Here is a 24030-nt window from a genome sequence, read left to right on the forward strand (position 1 = left end):
GTATTACCTGTGTTAAGTGTGGCTGGTGGCAGTTCCACAGGTGATCCAGTGGCGAGCAGGTCTCCATGTTTTTCAGTAGCACGTCTGCGAGTTTTCCTGCGCTGGCTCTTGAACCACTTGAACGCGCGCCTGAAGGATGCTGCCCTTCTGCCGCCCCGTTTGCCTCTGCCATGCTGACGCTCCTCACTGAACACCTGCAGCATATCCAGGGGAATCAGATCCCCTATAGACTCACGGCCCGAGGACATCACAAAGCCTGACACACAAAAACACAAAACATTTAGTGAGCCCTCATTCAGCATTTCTGCCAGACTTGTAAATTACATGGACAATAAATCATGTGGGGCCACTTTATATTAAGTGGCCTTAACTACTGACGTCAAATAGTACGTACAATGTATTGTGTTTATATAGTATTGCACAACACAAAATGGTATTATTGAGATGAGAGGTTAAGGACATGTTGGGTGGAGGGGTCAACAGTGTAATTATAAACGTGATAACAGAAATTATTGTAATTACATGCATATCATTATAAAATAGAGATATAAACATGTATGCACATAAGAGTACCACATGATTCTTATATGCATATGTAATAAAAGTATTTTGAGCTTGTTCTAACCACTAATTAATATGATTCATTTAATTGCAAGTTCATAGTAATTAAGACAAATTCAATTCAATTTGCACCATTCAACTGCTAATACATCATATATTTAAGATTCACTGGACTGTGAATTCCTCTTTATAAAAGGAGCAAAAGCTAAAGACAATCAAAGACTAGCATTCCTGTCCTCTTCAATGGTTAATCTGTACATGTCTTTACACACTTTACAGGTGGGTTGTGAAATCGTGAAGTACTAATCACTATAGGAAAAGCAATAGTTGAAGAAAAACAAAACAGGATCCAGCATTACACAATCAACCATTCTCCTGGTCTGGCCTTGCTGGAAAATCAACCTTAGAGAATAGAGTAATAGACGATGCACTTCTGAGAAATCACATGATAAGCATTTTTCTGTTGTAATATACATAACAGTACTGGGGCTGCACGATATTGGAAAGAATCTGACATTGCGATATTTTGTTTTTTTTGCAATATATATTGCAATAACTTGAATAGCTTTATTTGCAAATAATTAATTTATTTTAGATTGATTGGCGTGATTCTCTGGGGGAGTGTGTGTGTGTGTGTGTGTGTGTGTGTGTGTGTATATATATATATATATATATATATATATATATATATATATATATATATATATATATATATATATATATATATATATATATATATATATATATATATATATATATATATATATATATATATATACACACACACCCCCTAGATGATGTTAATCCAGCATTTCTACGAATCTGTCAATCATATTTTCAAGTTCAGGAGAGAAGCAATGGTGGCCGCACAAGTCTTCACATTATTTTACATACATCGTTCAGCAATGTGGACACCTCCAAGTGGTGTTGAAAGAATCACATGCTGTATTTATAAAATATAATTCACCTCAAAAATGTCATTTCTGTCTTCATGTAATGTATTTGCGACTGCAAAATCACATGTGACGTGAGCTGACCGTCAGCTGTTACCAGTGGAAGGGCGGGCGGATGCGCGCTCGCCTCTGAATGAAGTCTACTTTAGGTGAACAGAACCTGCATATGCTGTAAATAACAGGTAATAATTCAACATCAGATTTATCATCAGCCTTAATGACCAGGACAAATCTAAAGTCTGTTCAAGTCCACCACTAGCATTTTTAACCAACCAGTACAGCTACACAAAGCCTATTGCTGTTTTACCACATGTTTGAGAATAACAATAATAATAGCCCACTCATATTAACCTTTATTTTAAATCTACAGCTATATATATATATATATATATATATATATATATATATATATATATATATATATATATATATATATATATATATATATATATATATATAAAAATTACACCTCTCACAAATATATCTTTTAACTTAATATTTTTTTAATAGGAAGCTATTCAATATTATATTTGTGCATCTATATTAGTCAGTATTGAATCCAAATCTGGAGCTTATCTAACAAAAAAAGCTTACGATAACGGTCAGAAAAATATTAAATACACATTCTTAAAAAAGAAGAAAAATAAAATGTGCAGGTTGTAGTTTTTTTTCCCTTAAATTTAATTGTATTATCTTTCAATTTCTGAATATAGTTGGTGACTAAAATATTATTTTAATAAATATATCCATTTATTAAATCAGTTTTGTTGAAATGCACCAAAATACACTGCCTATATTGACTGAGAAATTGATGAAAATATTCTTTCAAAATAGGTGTACTCAATTATGCTGAACACTGTATATAATCTGAAATTACAGAATCCCAACTCAACATTGCAGACCCTGCGATGTGACTATTGCAGATGTGCACATTGTGATATCGATATATTGTGCAGCCCTAAACAGTACTAAAATTTCACAGGTACAATGCAGATTTTAGAGACAGTTTACAAAAAGTTAGATCTAGAAAGCTTAAATTGTTATGAAATGTGGAGGTAACTACTTGTTTTAATTCATATTGCGATGTTTATCTAAACAAAATATATTATTTAAAAAAAAGGGAAAAGTAAGGAAAATTTGCTTTTAAAAACAAGAAGATAAGAAATTGAGAGTTTAATCAGATTAAATGTCTGAAATCAGACATACACCACCAGATAGACATTGTTGTTTTCAACCATAACACGGAGCTATTTTTATTTTATTTATTTATTTTTTTAAGTAATCTGATTTTGAAGATTGAGGTCAAACAAAACATGACTGGCAAAACAGCAATAAACTGACAAATCATTCACAATAACATCCATCAAAAGGATGAACCTTTATTTAATGCTTGAAGTAGCATGATAATATCATTACAGAAAGTGCAGCATGCAGTATTTTGTTGTTAAGCTGATAATGATCTATAGGCCGATATCAATATATCATTTTAAATACCATTCATCATTTATCAGTGTGTTAGATCTGTGAAACAGCATCTTTCAGACAGGAAGACAACACACTACACTACTAATACAACTCAAACAAGCCACATCCCCTTAGGCAGGAATTATGTTAATTTAGGATATTGTGATGAGTACAGTCGAGGTGTCTGAGAGAGTGTTCAGAAACAGTGCTTACAGGTATAGTGAATAGCTCCTTTTGGAGACGACTTTGTATCTTTGCAGATCTTTCACATATGAGCAATTCCATGCAAATGTCAAGCTTGCCATGAAAAAAAAAAGTTTACCAAAATAGTGAAACCCTTTGTAGGTTTTTTTGTAGGCTTGTATTTCCCAGTACTGCAAAAACACTCCAAAATGTCTCTGATGAATCAAATTTAACTATTTGAAAACATCGACAAAGTCACACAAGAGGCAATTTCATATCCATCACATCCATAACAAAACGTTTTCCTCATAAATAAATAAAATCAACCATGTTGTTCTATAGAGAGCCAATTCTTATCCTTTTGATTAGCATTATTTATTTTGGGTGGTGCAGTTTAATTCACAGAATTTCTACAAGGCATGTTGTATACTGTAAACTTGCCGACTTTTTTGGTCACATCTATAACGCATGTTTATTTTCCTCATTTAAAATATAAAACATGTTAACAGATTGAATTTTTTCCTGACCCTATAACTCTGTGGTTGGTAGTTTTAGAAAATATAAACGGATGCTTCAATATAATCTTGACATATACTTTCTTTGTGAATTTATTTAGGATTTTACTGCAAGTGGCGCATCAATAAGCCTGAAATTGATGATATTTTACAACACTGGTTCCCAAACTTTTTGCTGTGTGCACCCCTTTCTAATATTTGACACCTGTCAAGCACCCCTTTCTCCGATTAAACTTCACATTTTTAACTACAATAATTAAATACCCATATTTTTTGTGTATGTGATTGAAATAAAAATAATAAAACGTTAATTTATTGGATGAGATTTTATGAAGTTGACAATTTTCACAGTGTCTTTAAGTACTGACAAAAGATCCTCTGGTATGTTTTTCCATTTATAGAGCTTCTTGGTGGTAGACTGCAGTGTACCCAGCAAACCGATGATGCAACTTTTTCGGATGAAAGCTCTAGCTCCTTTGTGCTTTCTTTTTTCCTTCTGCAGTTCCCCAATTTTCTTTAAAAAAAAATCTTACAGGCATGTCTTGTAAGTGGCTGTGTCTTGTTTGTAAGTGTCGGACCATATGAGGGCTTAGGATTGCAGTTAGCTAAAACCTCATCACAGACTACACATTGCAGATTTGGATTTTCTGCATCTCCAATACATGTAAACACAAAACCAATGTAACAATCACTATATTTGCGTTTCTTACTTGACATTTTCTCACTCTTTAGCGTAGGCCTAATTCTCTTCATCAGTACATCTCTGCTGAAGTTCTCCATTCCTGTCTATGCCTCTTCACCTTGTTCGTTATCCTCCAAGTCCATTTATTGCACAGCTCCATAGAAGAGACCGATGTAGATGGTTCATCCCTACCGTCACTTGACTTCTTAACAGTGCCCATTTTTAACCAGGTGTCCATTTTGATGAATATAGTAAGCAGAAAAAAATTACAAATGTACTATCAATTAGCGCCTAATGGGAAAGGGTGGGGCTATTGTGACGCAGACGTAAAACGTTAAATGTGATTTATTTTTTTCTCTCACAGTGATTTCTTTTCTCTGAAAAAGAATTTCTTTTCTCTGAAAAATATGATGTGAAGTTTACTCAAGATAAATGCATGAATATAATAAAAGATAAAATTTTCAACCATTATATTGTTTCGTGCACTCCTGGTGGTCAGACTGCACATTCCAGTTTGGGAACCGCTGTTTTACACTGCTGAAAAGAAACTAAGTTGAATGTGTAAAAAAAAATAGACAGACACTTTTTTTTCCACTATTCACTTGCACATATATTACTTAAGGAACCAAATGAACCAGAACGGCTACTTTTGTTATCTCAAAGCATTACGAACCCAAAAGAGAAAACAGTTCTTGTTTTGAAAAGACCTAGAACAGCAGAACCGACAGTGATGGTCCACATAGTTCCTAATGTCTGACCCTAATGATCTGCATCGCACACAAAAAATTGCAAATGAGCTTCATTCCTGAACACCTAGTCATCAGCTCCACCCTTGCACACACAGATACTGATACACACCCTGACACAGCACACACACACAGACAGAAGCACACACTTATGGTGTGTACAACATTTAAACACAAGGCATTATATCTTGAATAAACACACCCAGCAGATGTATTTACTCAGGGAGGTCATTCTACTCAATTAATAAGACACACAAACATCCACAAAGGACAGAACTTCGCATGAATACACAAAGCATAATATAAACAGCGAGTTGAAAATGATGCTGTTTAACATAAACAAGCTGGGATGGAGCAGCTCAATATTGAAGGCGGCTAGAGAGAAAAAAGCAAGTACACACTAACACAATGAGGAAACTGGAGCCGATTTCACATGTGTGAGCAAGAGGGAGAGCAACACATCCTCATGTGGCTGCAGAGCTCAGTTTGGCGGGTCAGTGGACCAATCAGAATGCAGCGTTCTGACTCACTCAGTCACTATGGAAATGCACAAAAACAAACAGCAAAACCTGCCGCAGAGTTGATCTACTTTTCACCATAATCACATCAGTTTGATCCTGGATCAGAGTTATAAACACGGACTCATTTATTTTTCTGGGAGCTGCAGATGATTCATTTGCATTTAGTTATATAATTTGAGTTATTTTAATAAACATGTTAGGGACTTATTTGCATGACATCACAGGTCTGTTTTGTTTGGATGTTCTACCTGCGGTTTAATCCTCAAATACACAAGCATGCTCGCTAACAATTACTGCACACACACTCCCATGCTAAAACTCTCACTGTACTTTCTCAGAAAAATGCACAGCTCTTCCAACAGGCGTGTCTGCATGTGTGTGTCAAGTGATTCGACAGTTTTTAGGGTGGAATCAAACATTGAGCTCCAAACGACATTTCTTTTTTGTGGTATTCCCCCAAATAACTGGCTAGAGCTTTTTCTACTTTGCTTACTGGAATCATCATGATCAACACCACACTGTATGCAGCCAAAAACATTTCAAGTACTAGCATGCTCCTATGTCATTATCTTGGTCACATGACCTCATTAGCGCTTGTCATTGTCATCATTATGGATAGTTGTTTTGCAACTTTAATCCAATTATGTGCAAAAACAATTGAGCTTTCTGTAATCAAATAAGTCGAGACAAAGAATATGATACGATTACTGCTTGCCTTTTGTTCGACACACTGGCAATGGAAAATTGAGTGTGCTGTATTGTGGATTGAGAACTACACTAGTGTTTCAGCAGTGCTATGTTAAAACATAGATAAATTCATACACTACAAACACTATTCAAACTTGTGCAAATGTTCCTCAACAAAGTTTTTGTCGCATTAACCTTCACTAGATATGAACATTCAAAGAATTGCAAAATCAACAACTTCATAATACAGCATGGCCAACTGTTTATGGTGTTAACAAACATAACAATTAGACATCCTCCAATATATCTAGACCAGAGGTGAACTTATTTAAAAACACAAGAGTGAACAGTGGAGTTCAATGCTGAACACACTAGTTAAGCAGAATCTGCCTTTACCTTGTGTTGCTCACCACAGCCTCTGCATAGTCCTCTATCCATCAGGTGACAGTATGTACATTTAAACTAACTCTGATTAATTTACAATGTTTAGTTGAAACTTTGGGTGTTGCTAGGCCTATTTTAAGAGGGATGAAGCCTCCCAATATTTCTACACAGCCCCCCTAAAAAATTAGCAATTAGCTCATAAACTTTACACTAAATTAGTGCCCTCAGTCCCTTTTAAATTTGATATAAAAACGGTGGCAGAATTCAGCTCCTCCCCGTTGTTTGATTTTCATTTGATCAGCAAACTACAGCCGTGGACAGCGAGTAGACAACAAGAAAATGAGGTGTTTATCGAAAAATTGCTATAGTATCTGCTTATTTGCAGTTCTTTGATATAGATAACCTTTTATCACCTGTATTCCAAATTCAAAGAGGAGCAGTCGTGTTTTCTCGGCGTTCACCTCATCAAAATGAAGTAAAAACTAAACTAACTAAAATTGAAATAACGAACATTGTGCATTTTTATTTCAAAATAAACTACCAATATTAAACACACACACACACACACACACACACACACACACACACACACACACTAAAACATTCAGTTTTAGTAAGCTTTAACCAATAAAAAAAAAAATGAACAAATAAACAAACTAAAGATTACATTAGATTTGAAATTGACAATCTTGAAACATCTCTATCATTCTTCCTCTCCTCAGATGGGATGGTGGGCTAAATCAAAGGTTACCATGGGCCAACTTTGCCCCGCAGGCCCTAGTTTGGGCATCTCTGACTTAATAAAAATAAAATAAATAAATAAGCCATTCTAATACTTAATAAAAACATGTATACTAAAAGTTTGATGGATGAATCCTTTTAGGTAAATGTGTACATAAATTTAGTCTGACATTTACTATTCTAATTAACAAGGTAGCCAAAAGTTGTGTGATTTTCACTTGCCCCATCAAAAATAAAAGATTAAAATTGAATGCGTTTAATATTACAACAATAATAATAATTTAATAATAAAAACATATAGGTCAGGTCCGTATCTCAGCAGTAAATAAATGGAGAACTTTAAAGCAAATGTAACAGTAAGGAAAGTAATTAAATACTATTTTTTAAGAGTTAAAAGCTTTATTGAGATAGATTGTTGGTGATTGTGTGGGTGTTACTAGCCAGATTGAGTAGGTATACATGAACAAAGGAAAATTAAGACCTACGACACATTTCAGAAGATTTAAGACCTAAAATTTAGCTTTTTATATTTAAGACATTTTAAGACTAAGGCATTGCGGATATTCCTGTAAAATAAAAAAAGGTCTGTATGTAATAAAACGGGAAATTGAATTGGCTTGCTGTCCATGAAGGAAACATGAACCCAAGTTCGAACTTCCCCTAAAAATGTACCAAAGTAAGGAAAATGAAAGAAATAGACTGAGGAGGTAATGGGGTGGTCTATGGATGCCAGAGGATTTTTTGCAAAGACATAAGTGACTGCTGTTATAAATTTTGCTCATAATGAGGACTGAAGGGCAGCACGGTGGCTCAGTGGTTAACAGTTGCCTCACAGCAAGAAGGTTACTGGTTTGTTTCCCCCACAGTCCAAAGACATGCCCTATCGGTGAATTGGGTAAACAAAGTGAGGGAGTGTGTGTGTTAATGCAAGAGTGTATGGGTGTTTCCCAGTACTGGGTTGCAGCTGGAAGGGCATTTGCTGCATAAAACATATGCTGGAATAGTTGGCGGTTCATTCCGCTGTGGCGACCCCTGATAAATAAGGAACTATGCCGAAGGAAAATGAATGAATGATGACTCACAGGACTAAATGATTAGGCTCATCCCAATTTAGAACATCAATTATTTTAAACAGTGCTGCTTTCTTTTCAGCATTTTCTATGCTGATCTAAAGTACAGATGGAATCTTCGTTACATCGATCAGACATGATCAGCATTCTTGCTTAATGTTAATTTCTTGCAAAACTAAATACTGAATATTATTAATTTCGCCCCAAACATTTCAACAGTAATATGCATACCATGTTCACTATGACAGTATTCTATTACATAGTTATCCTCATTAACTAAGTATGAGGTGTGTGCCAGACAGAGACACCTGGCTTAGCACACCTGCACACACTACAGCAGAGGATGTGTGCGTGTGTGTGTGTGCTCATGTGGGTAACAGGAAACGGAGGTAAATCTGGAAGATAAAATGCCTGAGGGATATTAACTGTGGTCACACGAACACACACACAGAATTGTACTATGCTTACCTTATCTGCAGCTTCGTTCTACTAGTGTTTCATGGCAGAGAGTTCACTAGGTGGACGGAACAGACTGGCATTTCTACCCACACGCATTGTGCACAGGGATTTTCCAGTCAAAGAGACATTCACTTATGAGCAACGCATCTTGTGTTGGTTACACACCAGACGTTACATGTAGAACTATGTGCAGCATCACAAGCGTGTGAGACAGGAACACTTTTATGTCTCGTACGCAGACAATTCGGAAACGCTTTTTTGGGCCTCAAACCCAAGGAATTCAGGGTAAGGGAGCTGAATTCCTCCTTAAGTGCTGCTGGGGAACGGTGAAGGAAAGTGCTGATAGCTGTCATGCTAACTGCACATTATGTCCTTATGGGAGTGTCTGTCTTTCCTCAGAGCTACCATTACAGTGCATTAGCACAATATCACAGACTGATACAAAACACATGAATCCGAGAAGACCACCCGAGGTATGGCTTTATATCAGATATTCGTGTGACGTGAAATAAATCCAAAGGAGATAAGTGTATTTTTTTATCATGAGGGAATACAATCACTATTTAACTTCCACACTTCAGTGATGTGTTTGCTGACGATCAGATCAGATTTCAGTCTGATTTCATCCTCAAAAATACACACTCTGATGTTTGGATGCGTTTTGTTCTATTGGTAAACTGTGTGTGTGTGTGTGTGTGTGTGTGTTCTGGGGCTTTGCAGCAGCTTGTCGAGAGCAGGAGTAACATTCCTAAACGACTGATAATTGTATAATTCCTGTGGGTTCCTCCTGCAGCTCCTCCTCTCCTTCCATCATTGTCTTCTTTCTCTTATCCTGTTTTTCCTCAGTCCTTCTTCTATTAAACTGCTAATGTCTGGGTTTTAATGGAGCTTCTTGAGTCTCAAAACAAAACTCTCACCGCATTACATCAAACCATGCAGAACCGTCTCACTGTATCATCATAAAATCAAGAACACTGAAAAATGATTCACTGGGTTTACAAAATGTTAAGGTAAGTGGTTGCAAACAATTTATATGGGCTGAATTTCAACTAATTAAATTTGGTAATATTAACTAACTTGATTTGTTAGGTTTAATTTCAGCAATTTACCAAAATTACTTAAATGCAACAACTTACCTAAATAGAAATTTGTAAATCCAATGAATCATTTTCAGTGAAGTAATAAATATGATTTCCATAAAACTCTTTTACATCTTAATACAAATCAATCTTAATAAAATATCATCTTGCTAAAATATCTCATCTCATCTCATTTTCATCCGCTTTTCTGGGACTGTGTCACGGGGCAGCAGTCTTAAGAGAGAAATCCAGACTTTGTCTCCCCAGACACTTCCTCCAGCTCCTCCAGGGGGATCCCGAGGTGTTCCCTGGTCAACCGAAAGACATCCAGCGTGTCCTGGATCTTCCCCGAGGACTGCTCCAGGTGGGACATGCCTGGAACACCTCACCTTTTTTATAATTATAAAATCATGACTCTTCTCATTTTTTTACACAATCAAGAAATACCTTATTGCATAATCTACATGAAGCCAATAATTATTGTTGTATAAAGCACAGGGGAACAGATATCGTTGACTATTTCTTAACAAGGCCACATATTAAGCTCTGGGTAGACTAGATGGTAAACAAAAAGTCACTTCTAGTTATCCGTATATTGAATGCTGACAAATCAGTCTAAAATTAGGACCTAGGGGCTGCGCCCAAAGCTGATTGATGCACAAGTGCAAAGAAAACCATCCAATCTTACAGAAGGCTGAGGCACAAGTCACACAACAAAGCACATCACACTCTCTGTGAATGGGACTTTACTGCTGTAAACCAATCAGAGAGATTGTGTTGACCCTGTCCTTCATCAATAATGCCTACAAGAGTGCCAGACCCAAACTTTTCCAGGTTTTCTAGTCCTAATAGTCCTGTTTTCATTTTGTACATCAGAAACAAGTGATGAATTGCACAGTTCTGTTCAATGTTCTCCTGGGAAATCCTGAGCCCGGCCATTCATTTGGACTTAAATTTAGCAAACACATGATTCACCAATCAGATGATTCCTAACTTACTATAAATAACCAGAGTCTCCTGCCTCAGTTATCTTCGTCATGAAAAATCCACCCTTCCACCCCTATGTTCTCCCCATGCTTGCGTGGGTTTTCTCTGGGCTCTCCAGTTTCCTCCCACAATCTAAAAGAGATGAGCTCTTAATCAGCAGTATATAGCTCCATAGCAATCCCTAATTTTTTATTAGCCATAAATAAGCAGGAGAGTTCGAGACCTACCAGAGCTCAAACTCCCCTCTCGTCTTGCAAACGAAGGGTCTTATGAGCTCAGGGCTCTCTCAGCATGCCAGACACACTTTATAATCAATCATCAGCTGAGTGTGAACTCTTTATATGGATTTATGTTGAGTAGGGTTGCACGTTTTGCCTGTACTTTAGTAGCACCGCGATACTATGGCTCTAAAATACTGGCGGTGACTTTGTAGCTTGTAAACGATAGTATCGTCATTGACGGTTCTACAATAGTTAATGATGAATGTGGAAAAGTCATTAAATCCTCACAGGTTTGTGCCGGCAAATAATCAGTGGATCACTTTATTTTAATTTGTTTTTTGGTGCATCAAACACAATGTGAATCAGTTCATTTTTGTTCCTGTGAATATCATTTAGCTATGATTACCACACCACAATCTCTTAAAAAGAACAACACATTAAAGTGACATTTAAAAATGACTTTGGGTTACCTAATAAGACAGAAAAAATACAATAGATAAAAAAAAAATAGAAACAGGAAACAATAAAAACACATTTTTTTTTAACTTCATATTTGGTTGAAAAAAAATCTCTTCTTGTAATGAATTTCGTTTGGTATAATTTTTGTCTTAGTTAAATGTATTTTTGTTGGTCAGTTATCTGCAAAATAAACAAAAAAACTATTAAAATTTGAGATGAAGTAAGGTGCGTTAAAAGCCTCGATTTTTCTGTGGCTCAAACACAAACTGTTAAACGAAAGTGAAATATTCATAATGTCGAATAATGTCTTATTGTTAAATGCATGACCAAAAAGAAGAAGAATAGGATATTTTAAACTCATTTCACGTGACAAAAAGCATCTGCTTTAAGAACCGAAACCCTGCGACTGTCCCCATGGTGCTTCAATAATTTAAACTGAGAGTCTATATGTTTGAGTCATTCTGTCAGATAAAAATGCTAAAAACAAATTCATATTTTAGAGAAAGCAACACAGCAGTTAAGTATTAAAACATATAAAATATAATATTTGTGACAACTTGCTTCATTTTGTAGATTTGAGTTATGAATTTATACAGTAATCGCAATACTGCTTGGTATTCTCCTGATACTTCAGCTGGTATAGTATCATGGCCTAAATTTATGCCATTGTGAGTCGTGACAACCGTAGTGTTGAGACAACATGAAGTTCTGTGTGGAACCCAATTTTTGTTTATTTATTTATTTTTTTTAGAATAAATGGGTTGAAGGACATGACGAAGTTAAAGGTGTTGTCCTGGCCTTCAAATTCTCCAGATTTCAATCCGAATAAGCATCTGTGGGACGAGCTGGACCAACAGGTTTGATCCACACTAGCTCCACCACACAACCTACAGGACTTGAAGGATCAGCTCCAAAACATTTGTGCAAGAAACCACAGGACAGGCATTGGCTGGCACATGAAGAACCAAAAGCATATTATGCAGGTGCTTGTAATATTTAGGCTCAGGGTGTATCATCTTCAAACAATGCAGAACTGCCCTCCCTGTATAATGCTGATACAATCCAAAACACTTTTACTTTCATCATGTCTCACTTAACACTTCTCTTACGCTAATTAGGAGTGTTTCACGCTCAATTAGTTCTGCAGGTATCGGGGCTGATCATATAATGATTAATTGTCAGAACAGCCCGTTTCATCAAGAGTTTTAAATTGAAACTACTCAAGCTCTGAAGGAATATTATCATCCAGCAACACAAAGATCAATGAGATTTAATCTACCAGCCGTTGATAAAGCTATCAGACTGATCAATCAGTGCTCCGTTTCAGGGTCTGTTGTGCCAGCTGATGGGTTACTGCCCTGGAGCCAAACCAGCCAATTGTCAGATGATTTGCTTGCCAAGGAAAACCAGTTTTAAGTTTCCCTGAATAAAGCAACATTTGCTAGCGTGGGAAAACCATCATCAACAACACTTCAAACAGATCTCATTCTCAATTTGCCATTAAAAAGGTGCTGGAAGTTATTTCCCATGTTTGCTAAATTCAACCACAGATCTTCAAAAACTTTGATTGTGTGTCAAAACCACAAATTGCTGCTTCCTCAGCTCTGCATAAAAACACATTTATTCTGCTTTTGGAATATTTTATTTCCTATTAAAACAGGACTTTTGAGTGAGACAAGTTTAAGAGCTCATCTCTTTTTAATTTTTTTCCCTACCAACTATGCATACATGACGCTATGGATTTCCACAAAGAGACACAGAATTAGGGCTGCACGACTTTGGGAAATATTGGACATTGCGATATCTTATTTTTTGCCATATATATTGCGATATGAACACAATGTCAGCAGATGGCTTTAATAACTCTATTTTGAAATCCTTAATATAGATTGACTGGGATATTTTTGTAATGCAGTGAATCAAACAAATTGCAAGCATTTATAAAGGTCTGATGGACAAAAACAAAGATAAAAGTTTAACAAGAAATGCTTTATTGTTCTCTGGAGAGTCAAACAGTAGTCAGATATTCAGGTACGGTAATTAAATAATCAAATGTAATGTGAAATAACACTGTACAGTCTTCATTGCTGATAAATTATAATCCCAGCTCAACATCGCAGATCCTGTGATGTGACTATTGTGAATGCACACATTGCAAAATGGATGCTGAAATGATATATTGTGCAGCCATGCACAGAAAATGACTGGTAGTACAACTGATAGCGATGACTTGTAACAATGGGCTGTATGCACACTGTTTTTCAGCAAATGCTAAGCTTCCGGTGAAAGCTTTATGACTATTTTCAATTTCATAAGGTTTCTTTTACAGCACTAATGTTGTAATTTAATTCAAACATAATCAGTTAAATAGATGCAAGCATACATTTAGCGGTTAAAGCTAAAAAAAAAAAAAAGGGGGATGAAAGACAGTTTAAACGTAAGCGATGTCATTAGTGGAAGCATAGCGCAGAAATTCCATTGAAAATATTGGGGTAAAATAATGCCCATATTTTAAAGACATGTCGCGAAAAAATATAATTTAATGCAGTGCTTCTTTATGGTCTGATACCCACATATCTCAGCCAGGCAGTGAAGATCTCTGTTTTAAAAGAAAGCAGATCATAAACACTGCAATTTTGTATGGGATGCCAATTAACTGGAAGCCCTGGGGCTGGCTGACTGAAATTAGAAGTCTGTGTGCATATACCCCATTTATGCTGCATTTAAAACATTTTGGATGAATAGATCAGTACACCCAATCAAATCATTATACAGACTATTATCCGTCAACATTAAACCACAAGAAACTACTTAAATACGAAGTTTGCATGTTCTGTAGATTACTACATGCATACTGATAGGTCTGTTTTGCTAGTGGTTTTGTTAGCTTTTGACGCCTATTTGAGGACAAAGTATAAACTTTACTTCCTACAGCTGATCTAAAAAAAAAAAAGTCACTGTTCTACTGTTTTTCTCCAAATATAAGCTGTTCTGCTTGGTTATAAATTTGTATTTTGTTTTAATTTCTAAAAAAATGGTTGTGAAGTTTCACTCATATTAAGAATTAAATATGCTCATTGATTACTAAAGTGTTTTATTATTATTATTAATATTTTTTTTATTTAAAAAAGGACAAATAAAATGAAGTTTGGGAAAAAAATAAAACATTTCACATGACCCTAATGTTGCTGCTTACATTTTTTTTAAGTCTGCATGTTCTGCGTGTGTGGATTATAACACACATACTGAGGTGTGTTTTGCTAGTGGTTTTGTTAGCTTCTGACGTCTATTTGAGGACAAAGTATGAGTTTACTTCCATGATCACATTTTTTTTTCTGGCCGTCTTATTTTGGCTAGAATAAAAGCAGTTTTTGATTTTTTAAAAATCATTTTAAGGTCAAAATTATTAGCCCGTTCAAGCTATATATTTTTTTCGATAGTCTAATTACCCTAACCTGTCTAGATAACCCAATTAACCTAGTTAAGACTTTAAATGTGCCTTTAAGCTGTATAGAAGTGTCTTGAAAATATCCAGTAAAATATTATGCACTGTCATTATGACAAAGATAAAATAAATTAGTTATTAAAATGATTATGTTTAAAAATGTGTTGAAAAAAAATCTTCTCTCCGTTAAACTGAAACTGGGGAAAAAATAAACAGGGGGGCTTATAATTCAGGAGGGCTAATAATGCTGACTTCAACTGCAAAATAAATATGCTCTTTGATTACTAAAGTGTATTATCATTATTATCATCATCATTATTATTATTATTAATAATAATGCAATTCTAATTCAAAAGGACAAATAAAATGAAATTTGGAGAAAAAAAACTGAATTCACATGACTCTAATATTGCTGCTTACATTTTTAAAGCCATAATTTACTACTTCCTAGTGCATTTTTCTATACTGTGCGTCAAACATCATTGTACTGTTTGCATGTTATTTCCTATTAAAACAGGACTTTGGAGTGAGACATGTTGAACCAAAAATCTGTGAAGCAAAAAAATCCAAATAATGATAGTAATAATAAAAAAATCTTTAAAAAAATAAAATAAATAAAAATCTACAAAACATGCTTAGAAAAATCGAAAAATATACAAAATTTGCTGAAAAATCTACAAAACATCTAAATGAATTAATCTGCCAATCAAAGCATAAACGAACAAATGCAAAGCCTTCTTTAAAATGACGAGGTCTGTTGCGCCAATCACAATAAGTAAATATTTTTATCTTCACCCATTTCCATGTCAGTGTGGCGCTGCAATTCATCAACACACATTTCACAAACAACTGGTCACCATGACAACAGGCTATGACCTCACCACGTGGCTGTTGAGGAACGAGCATGTGAAACACGTCAAAAACACTGCGAGCGATGGATTCAGATCATGCAAAAGCAAATTAACCATAAATAAAACCAAAGGGACGCTCTATTAGATCAGTCAGTAACTTTATTTCCTACAGTTGGCCAGTGGAAAACACACACACACACACACACACACCTCCCATTTCAGCACACACTTGCGCAACTGATCTGGAATCTCTACAGAAACAAGCCTCTGCATGGCAGCCTGACGGGTACAGACACACCCAAGACCAACAATACCTACAATCACCTTTCTCTAGCTCTCTTTCTCTCTCTCTTTCTCAAGTCACCCATGATTAACAGCACACAAGCTAAGAATATAAGTGCAGGAGTCCCTCAGTCTCGCTCCACCTCTCCAAACCCCTCTGCTTCAGGTTAATATGCAAACCTGCTCAAGGTGAAGCACCTCTAAGCTACATGTGTGTGTAAAGGACACTCACACACTGCTAAAACATGCACAACTGATACTGATTTAGTTTTTTTTTTCCCTTCACTGGAATTTAACAATTTATTGTAATTCTATAGATCAGTGCCAGATAAGAAATGTCTGAGATGATAAACATATGTGGAAGGAAAATGACCAACAAAAACAACAACAACAACAACAACAAAATATAATTTGTAAAGTTGTATTTATATTTCAAAGTCTCATTTTTTGAAAATGGTCAAGGAAAACTTGTGATGTAACCTAGGGGTTTTACATGTTTAGATGTCACAGATAAACAAATATTAGCATCCTTTTATGAGGGACCCCATTGGACAATTTTAAGTATTAAGTAACTCATTAATTTTAAGTAACTCATATTAAAAAAAAACTAGAAATAGGTGTAAAATATCATTGGAATATGCAGTTACTGAGTTACAATATTGCATTTGTTGTGATTGTTCATCATTTTAAAATAATTGCATTTATGTTTGTTGTAGTCTATATTTTATTTATTGTAACAAATTCACTGGACAATTTAAATATTACATATACTGTACTATACTATATAATTTAAATATTGCATATACATTTTGGATTATTTTATAGTTATTAGATTTACTCAATTTCTATGTATTAGCTTGTCTCCTTTATACTGGTGTGTTATTATTATAATTTTTATCTTAATTTTATCCTTATAATTATTTTTATCTTTAAAATATGATTGTTTATATTTATCTTAGTATTACTTTATTTAATTACTGATTTTTTTTCATTTCTATAATTCATTTTGTCATATTAGTCCTTTTCTTACATTACTAATTATATGTTTTCTTATTTTAAAATACTTCTTCTTTTTGACAATTCCTGCTTTAACTGATAAATAAATACAATTAAAATGTTTTCCTTGATTTGACCTTGGCCAACCTTCAGGTTTTTTGTGAAAATATATTAAAATAATACAGTCATGAGAGAGTCTACAGGGGTTTATCTTTGTCACATGACTACAAAACAGCTCAGTGAACACTGGTTGCACCACACTGACTGACACTTAAAAAAAAATTAATAATAATAATAATAATTATATTAACAACAACAACAACAACAACAACAATAAATAATTATATAATAAAATAATATTGATTAAAAAAACTAATGTTGTGAATCGAATGCAGCAGAACTTAAAATTTTTATGAGAACACTTATGAAGGTAAAGCTAATTATGAATTAAAATTTTTTTGACAGATTCCCTCCTGCCCAAAAAAATCAGAGAGCAATTTTATTACAAAATTGTGCAATTCGTTGTTCGTATAAATTGTGTTGCAGTTTAAATTAGATTACAAAAATTTTAATTATTAAAAATGAAAGTCACTGACCTAACCCTTTACCATACCCACCCACCAACAAATAATAATGATAACAATACTAATAAATTTCAAAAATATCAACCACTTAGTAGAGGTTGATTTATCGGTTTAAAAGTACCAAAATTAATACATATATTAGGAAAAGTGTAAAAATCAGAAAATATTAAATATTTCAGATTCTCATTTAACACATTTTCTTTTTTTTTCTTTTTTTTTCTTTTTTTTTTTTTACAATAAAATGAAAATCAAGTGTAGTGCAACAGGATTATGTTTGTTTGATTTTTGTGTAAACCAGTCACTTTAAATGAATTTCATTATTTAAAACCATGGTCAACCATTTGGTAGACGAGGTAGTTTAAGGATTAGATAGAGAATTAAAAATATGTGGAATTTAATTGAATTGAATTTTTTTTTTTTTTGACGTTTAGACAAATTGTACAAAAATACTAGAATTCCATACATTTTGAAATAAAACAGTCGAGGATATAAACACAATAAAGCCCTGGGCTTGTTTCCATTGCGATCCTCGCTGTTAAAAAACAAAAGTATACAGAATACAAATACAGATTAATGCATAAAACAAACCGTACCTCCACATCTAAAACAGGACTTAACAGGATTATTCACAACACAATAACATATAAAAAGCATCATCATCCAGCACACAAGCTAACCATCCTCAAACAACCATCTTGTTCAGTAAATGAAAGCATGCAATCAAGTGAAAGAGACTTAAGTTACTGAAACTAAGACCACACAGAGACGGACAAACTTTAATGATTAAACCCACAGAGCAAACAATAGAGCTGAGTAAATAAAGTGTTCTAGTTTTACCTCTAACTTTACTTCATACACACTTCACGTGTTGTCATGTCATATTCATATTCATATTTGAGCAGTTTTTGTTTTTACCTGTATAGTCGGGATCCCCCAGTTTCCTCTCGTCCAGCGCTATAAAATCCCTTAGATCGGACGGACCATGTGAGTCTGGTCTGGAAAGTTCAGGTGAGGCATTTCCACAAAACTGTTTTCGGACAAAGTCGTCCCTCAGAGAGCAGTGAGTCTGGAATAGTGCTTGCAGACTGGGCTTCTTCAGGTCCTCCTCTCCGCTTAATCCTCAAGAGGCTCCAGGTGAGAATTAAAGGGAGTTTCCAAACATTTTCAGCTGCTCGGCCGCTCAGTGGCGCCTCCCCGCGGCCGCGCCACAAACACATCCTGTAGACGTCATTACGTAACACGCTGATTAAAGGGCGTGGAGCTGATTTATATGCCATTTATGACTTACAGGATGTATTGCTATGGTGATGCTTAGTCATTTCAGGACAAATTTTTAAATAAGATAAATGCGAAATAATAAAAAAGTAATAAATAAAGTGCAAAAAAAAAAAACTAAAAAATAATAAAATGATAAAGGGCACCTATGATGAAAATCATCTTTTATTAGCTGTTTGGACAGAACTGTGTAGATACAGTGTGTGGACTGTCATATTGGAATGATATAAACCCAACAAGTCTCTTTTCCCTGTGATTTTGAGGCCCACCGCAACGTGACATAGGAGTCTGGTTTTCCCCGCCCATTGCATTGATTGACAGGCGCCATCTTTCTATAATAACATGTATACAATACACATGTCCACAGAACATTTTTTTGCAAATAAACTGGCATTAAAATTTATTACAATTCTCTTTGATTTTCATTAGTTTTATAAGTTTACCATGATTGTAATAAAGAGAGTAAAACCACTGTGTAATTCTTAACCAATATAATCACTACCGGCAGCATAGTGTCAGTAAAAGCAGGGCTTCATTCGTGCCAAAACAAGAAATCTGATCCTCTGAAATCTGATTCGGCACTTCCACTTTCGTCCACGACAACTCCCCTCCATTTCACTTTTGTCTGTGACACCCGCATTCACCCCCCATACCACCCTCCCCTCCAATAACACAACACCTCTCACTCCTCTGGCATTTTTAAACCTGATCTGTTCCGGGACCTTGCAATTTACAAATTATGCACTAAAAGTAAAGAGTGCACTAGAATAAAAGCTAATATGTATGTGTGTATGTGAATGCAAACTGCATTTGTGTGAGTGACTCATCATTTCAGAAAGGCTTGAATAAACTCCACCACAAATACATTAAGTAAACTTACCTGGTATTTTTGACTAGTGGCCTTATTTCAGCTTCATCCGAGTCTGTCTCTATCACTGACTGCTGTTTATCTGATGTTATGCATGATAAGAAGCAGACACGAACATGGGAACAGTGAAGTAGGATGAAACAGGATGAAGCAGCTCATTTGCATTTAAAGCCACATGCTATTTTGCTGACACAAAAATGGGCAGATTCAGGCTATAATAAATAATCTGATGGGTATTTTGAGATGAAACTTTACAAACACATTCTGGGGACACCAAAGGCTTATCTTACATCATGTAAAAGGGGGTTAAAATATGTGCCTTTTAATTTAATTAAATATCTATTAATTAAAGTTTTACATAGAGCAAGTTTTACAGTAGCTACAACACATGGTGTCATTGAAATATTTTTCAGATATTTTATGCGGGAAAACGGTGCACAGACAAAACAAAATGAACAAACATACAAAACATATGGAGTGTTCGCCCACATTAAAACAATTCAAGCTTAGTTTGTATTTATTACACCATAAAAGGGTCAGAGGCATACATCAAAGTATTTTTTTTTAGATTGTTTGAAAATTTACACGTATGAATTTAAAACTGATTATGAATTGAAAGTGATAAGAGTTTAATGTTAATAACATAAAATAAATTTAAATTAAATAATAAATTGAATAAGGCGAGGCAGTGGCGCAGTAGGTAGTCCTGTCGCCTCACAGCAAGAAGGACGCTGGTTCGCTGGTTCGAACCTTGGCTCAGTTGGCGTTTCTGTGTGGAGTTTGCATGTTCTCCCTACCTTTGTGTGGGTTTCCTCCGGGTGCTATGGTTTCCCCCACAGCCCAAAGACATGTGGTACAGGAAAATTGGGTTGGCTAAATTGTCCGTAGTGTATGAGTGTGTGTGTGAATGTGTGTGTGGATGTTTCCCAGAGATGGGTTGCGGCTGGAAGGGCATCAGCTGCTTAAAACTTGCTGGTTAAGTTGGCGGTTCATTCCGCTGTGGCAACCTCGGATTAATAAAAGGACTAAGCCGACAAGAAAATGAATGAATAATGAATGAATAATCTGAAATAATAAATTAATTAAATGTAAATAAATGAAAAGTAAATTCATTCATTTATTTTCTTGTCGGCTTTCCCTCACTGTCTTTGGACTGGGGGAAACCGGAGCACCCGGAGGAAACCCACGCGAAGACAGGGAGAACATGCAAACTCCACACAGAAACGCCAACTGAGCCGAGGTTCAAACCTTCTTGCCGTAAGGCGACAGCACTACCTACTACGCCACTGCCTTGCCAAAATTAAAAGTAAATAATAAATTAAATAAATACAAATTAAATAATACATTTGAATAAATTAAAAGTAAATAACAAATAAAAAACAAAACAATAAATTAATAAATTAAAATAAAACAACAAATTAAATAAATTAAAATTAAATAATAAAACAAAATAAATTAAAATAAATAGTAAATTAAATTAATCAAAATTAAATAATAAATAAATAAATAAAAATAAAATAACAAATTAAATAAATTAAAATTGAAAGGAACTGAAAGGACTATAATACACTTCTTTCTTTTAGGTGTCATAGTCATAGTTTTCAGTTTCAGCCAATCAGCCATCGGCATTACTTCAACATCAAACATCAAAGAACATGTCGTCATTCGTTCCCGCCACAACCAGGGAGCTGCAAGTATGAACTCAATCCCACCAGGATGAACAACATGATCTTGTGGAAACCGCTGTGAGTCAAATTTCCTGGCTTGTGAAACGTTCAGCTTTTTTGAGGAATATTTTGGGAGGGGGGGGGCTAAGAATGTAGATGCTGAAATTTACCTGGACATTCTTGAATCATCACTTTCTGAATCACCTGGATGAGCAGAGCTGTTATTTCTCAATCTGTTTCTCAGAACCTCGAAAAACACAATCTTGGCACCGTCGCCTCTTAGAAAGAAGGTTGCTGGTTCGATTCCCGGCTGGATTAGTTGGCATTTCTGTGTGTGTGGTGTTTCTTGCATGTTCTCCCCATGTTCGCTTGGGTTTCCTCCTGATGCTCAGGTTTCCACCACAATCCAAAGTCATGCACTCTATGTAAATAGAAAAAACTAAATTGTACGTAGTGTGTGTGTGTGTGTGAATGAGTGTATATGGATGTTTCCCAGTACTGGGTTGCAGCTAAAAGGGCATTCGCTGCGTAAAAATATATGCTGGAATAGTTGGTGGTTCAGTCCGCTGTGGCGACATCTGAAATAGAGACTAAGCTGAAGGAAAAATGAATGAACCAGAATCTGGTGGTATTTACGCCTGATATGTGGTGTACATATAATTTATCTGAGCAAAGAAGACAAAATACACAGAAATATCAAAGGAGTGCAATAGATAATATGCTGGACATTTCTAATTTGTTGGTGTTACATAACAACACGCAGAATGTGCATTTTGTTGGGTTTTCCAGAAACTGTTAATATGTAGATCGTAAGACTTCATTCAAGATCACAGCTGAAAAGCAAAAAGAAGAACACGAGAAACTGGAGAGGGAAAAGTATCTAAAATGATTTGAACAAAATGGCTGAACTAATATTCCCTAAGAAATCAACAAAATAAAAATAAAAATCAGATCTGAAAGATTACATATTGAATGGATTTGCTTTTCAGCAGCTTGTTTTGTAAAATGAACTCAATAATTATTTAAATTACATTAAACATACTTGGGTCAACGACTGTACAGCCTGTTTTGATGCCTGAACAAAATCAAATGATAAAAGTATTCTTTATCTAAATGCGTCTGACACTATTTTTACTCAGAAAGAAAAAGACACAAAAGTTAAATTTAAAGGGCACCAATTTTATCCTTTTTTAGAGATTTTAGATTAGTCTTTTTTGTGTCTCCAGAATGTGTCTGTAAGGTTTCAGCTCAAAACACCAGTCAGATTATTTATTAAACCTTTCAGAATATTGGTATTTTCTGCTTTGAACACAATGTAGCTGTTTTTGCTGCCTGTGCCTTTAATGCTTATTAATGATCTGCCGGAGTCAGCTGAGGTAGAGTGACGGCGACCAGCGAGACCTAGCTGTCACTCAAGTGGCCACGCCCTTAATTATGCAGACTTAATATAACCTAATATAAAGGAAACGGATGAGTCATAAATAAATTTACCCCCCTCACAGTTGCCATGAAGGGTAATATCAGCTAAATGAACCAAAATTGTTCTTTGTACCAGGCTGTAAACACCTTTTTTTCTGCTGTAAAGTTGGCCATTTAGATACTTGCTCCATATGGAGCCAGGACTAGCGGAATTTCGATAAATTGCAGTTTCAGTTACTTCCATATTTGCTTCCTGAGGGAGAGTGGGAGGTTGCTGCTTGGATTATACTGGTTATTACGGAGACATACTAATATGCGGCTGTCAATCAATTCAGTGGGCGGGGAAACCAGTTGCAGTCGGCCTCAAAACGGGAGGGATTTGGATCCTATTTTAACCTTTATTGTCTTTATATCACTCCAATATGACGGTGGACACACTATACTTACACAGTTCTGTCCAAACAGCTTACAAAAGATGTTTTTTTTTAATCATAGGTGCCCTTTAAAGCCATGTTTCACTGATTTATGTGTTGCTAAAAAAAAGTAATATTTAATTAAAAATCAATAATTTTTTTTTTTTAATTCTGAACATTATTTTTTACTAATAAAACACTCAGAAATAAAAATGTAAAAAAAACTGCCCCAGAGGCTGTAACTTTCATCTTTTTATAGCTTAATTGCTATGATCTTAAACCTTTAGGGTACACTTTTGTACCTTTGAGGTACACATTTGTACCTTTTAGGCATTAATAAGTACCTTTAATTGTACCTTTTGAAAAGTGACAGGTTTTATAACTTGTTTGTTCTAAAAGTGAAGCAAAATACTATTTTGTTTACGTAGTTTACATGAACATTTTCACAACCACAATTTACAACATTAATAAAACATTAAAGTTATATTTAAAGAAAATGAAGAGACCAATTCAACAAA

The 24030-nt window shown here is 35.0% G+C and overlaps 1 protein-coding gene and 1 long non-coding RNA gene across 2 annotated transcripts in view; one reads left to right on the forward strand and one right to left on the reverse strand.

Annotated features, from left to right (window-relative positions):
- The window catches only part of si:dkey-157l19.2, a 47312-nt gene extending 25454 nt beyond the window's left edge, over window positions 1–21858 (reverse strand). The window contains exons 1-3 of the mRNA XM_684462.10: window positions 21851–21858; window positions 18786–18982; window positions 8–256 (exon numbers count right to left, since the gene is read on the reverse strand). Of these exons, the coding sequence (XP_689554.7) occupies window positions 8–256; window positions 18786–18982; window positions 21851–21858 (454 nt within the window). The remainder of the gene's footprint in view (window positions 1–7; window positions 257–18785; window positions 18983–21850) is intronic.
- LOC141377036 (uncharacterized) lies at window positions 9764–14892 on the forward strand. Its single transcript, XR_012388833.1, has 3 exons — window positions 9764–9976; window positions 10279–10409; window positions 12464–14892. It is a non-coding gene; the product is annotated as an uncharacterized lncRNA (long non-coding RNA).
- Window positions 21859–24030: the final 2172 nt, after the last annotated feature.

This window comes from Danio rerio, chromosome 13 (assembly GCF_049306965.1).
Source record: "Danio rerio strain Tuebingen ecotype United States chromosome 13, GRCz12tu, whole genome shotgun sequence".
Lineage (NCBI taxonomy): Eukaryota > Metazoa > Chordata > Actinopteri > Cypriniformes > Danionidae > Danio > Danio rerio.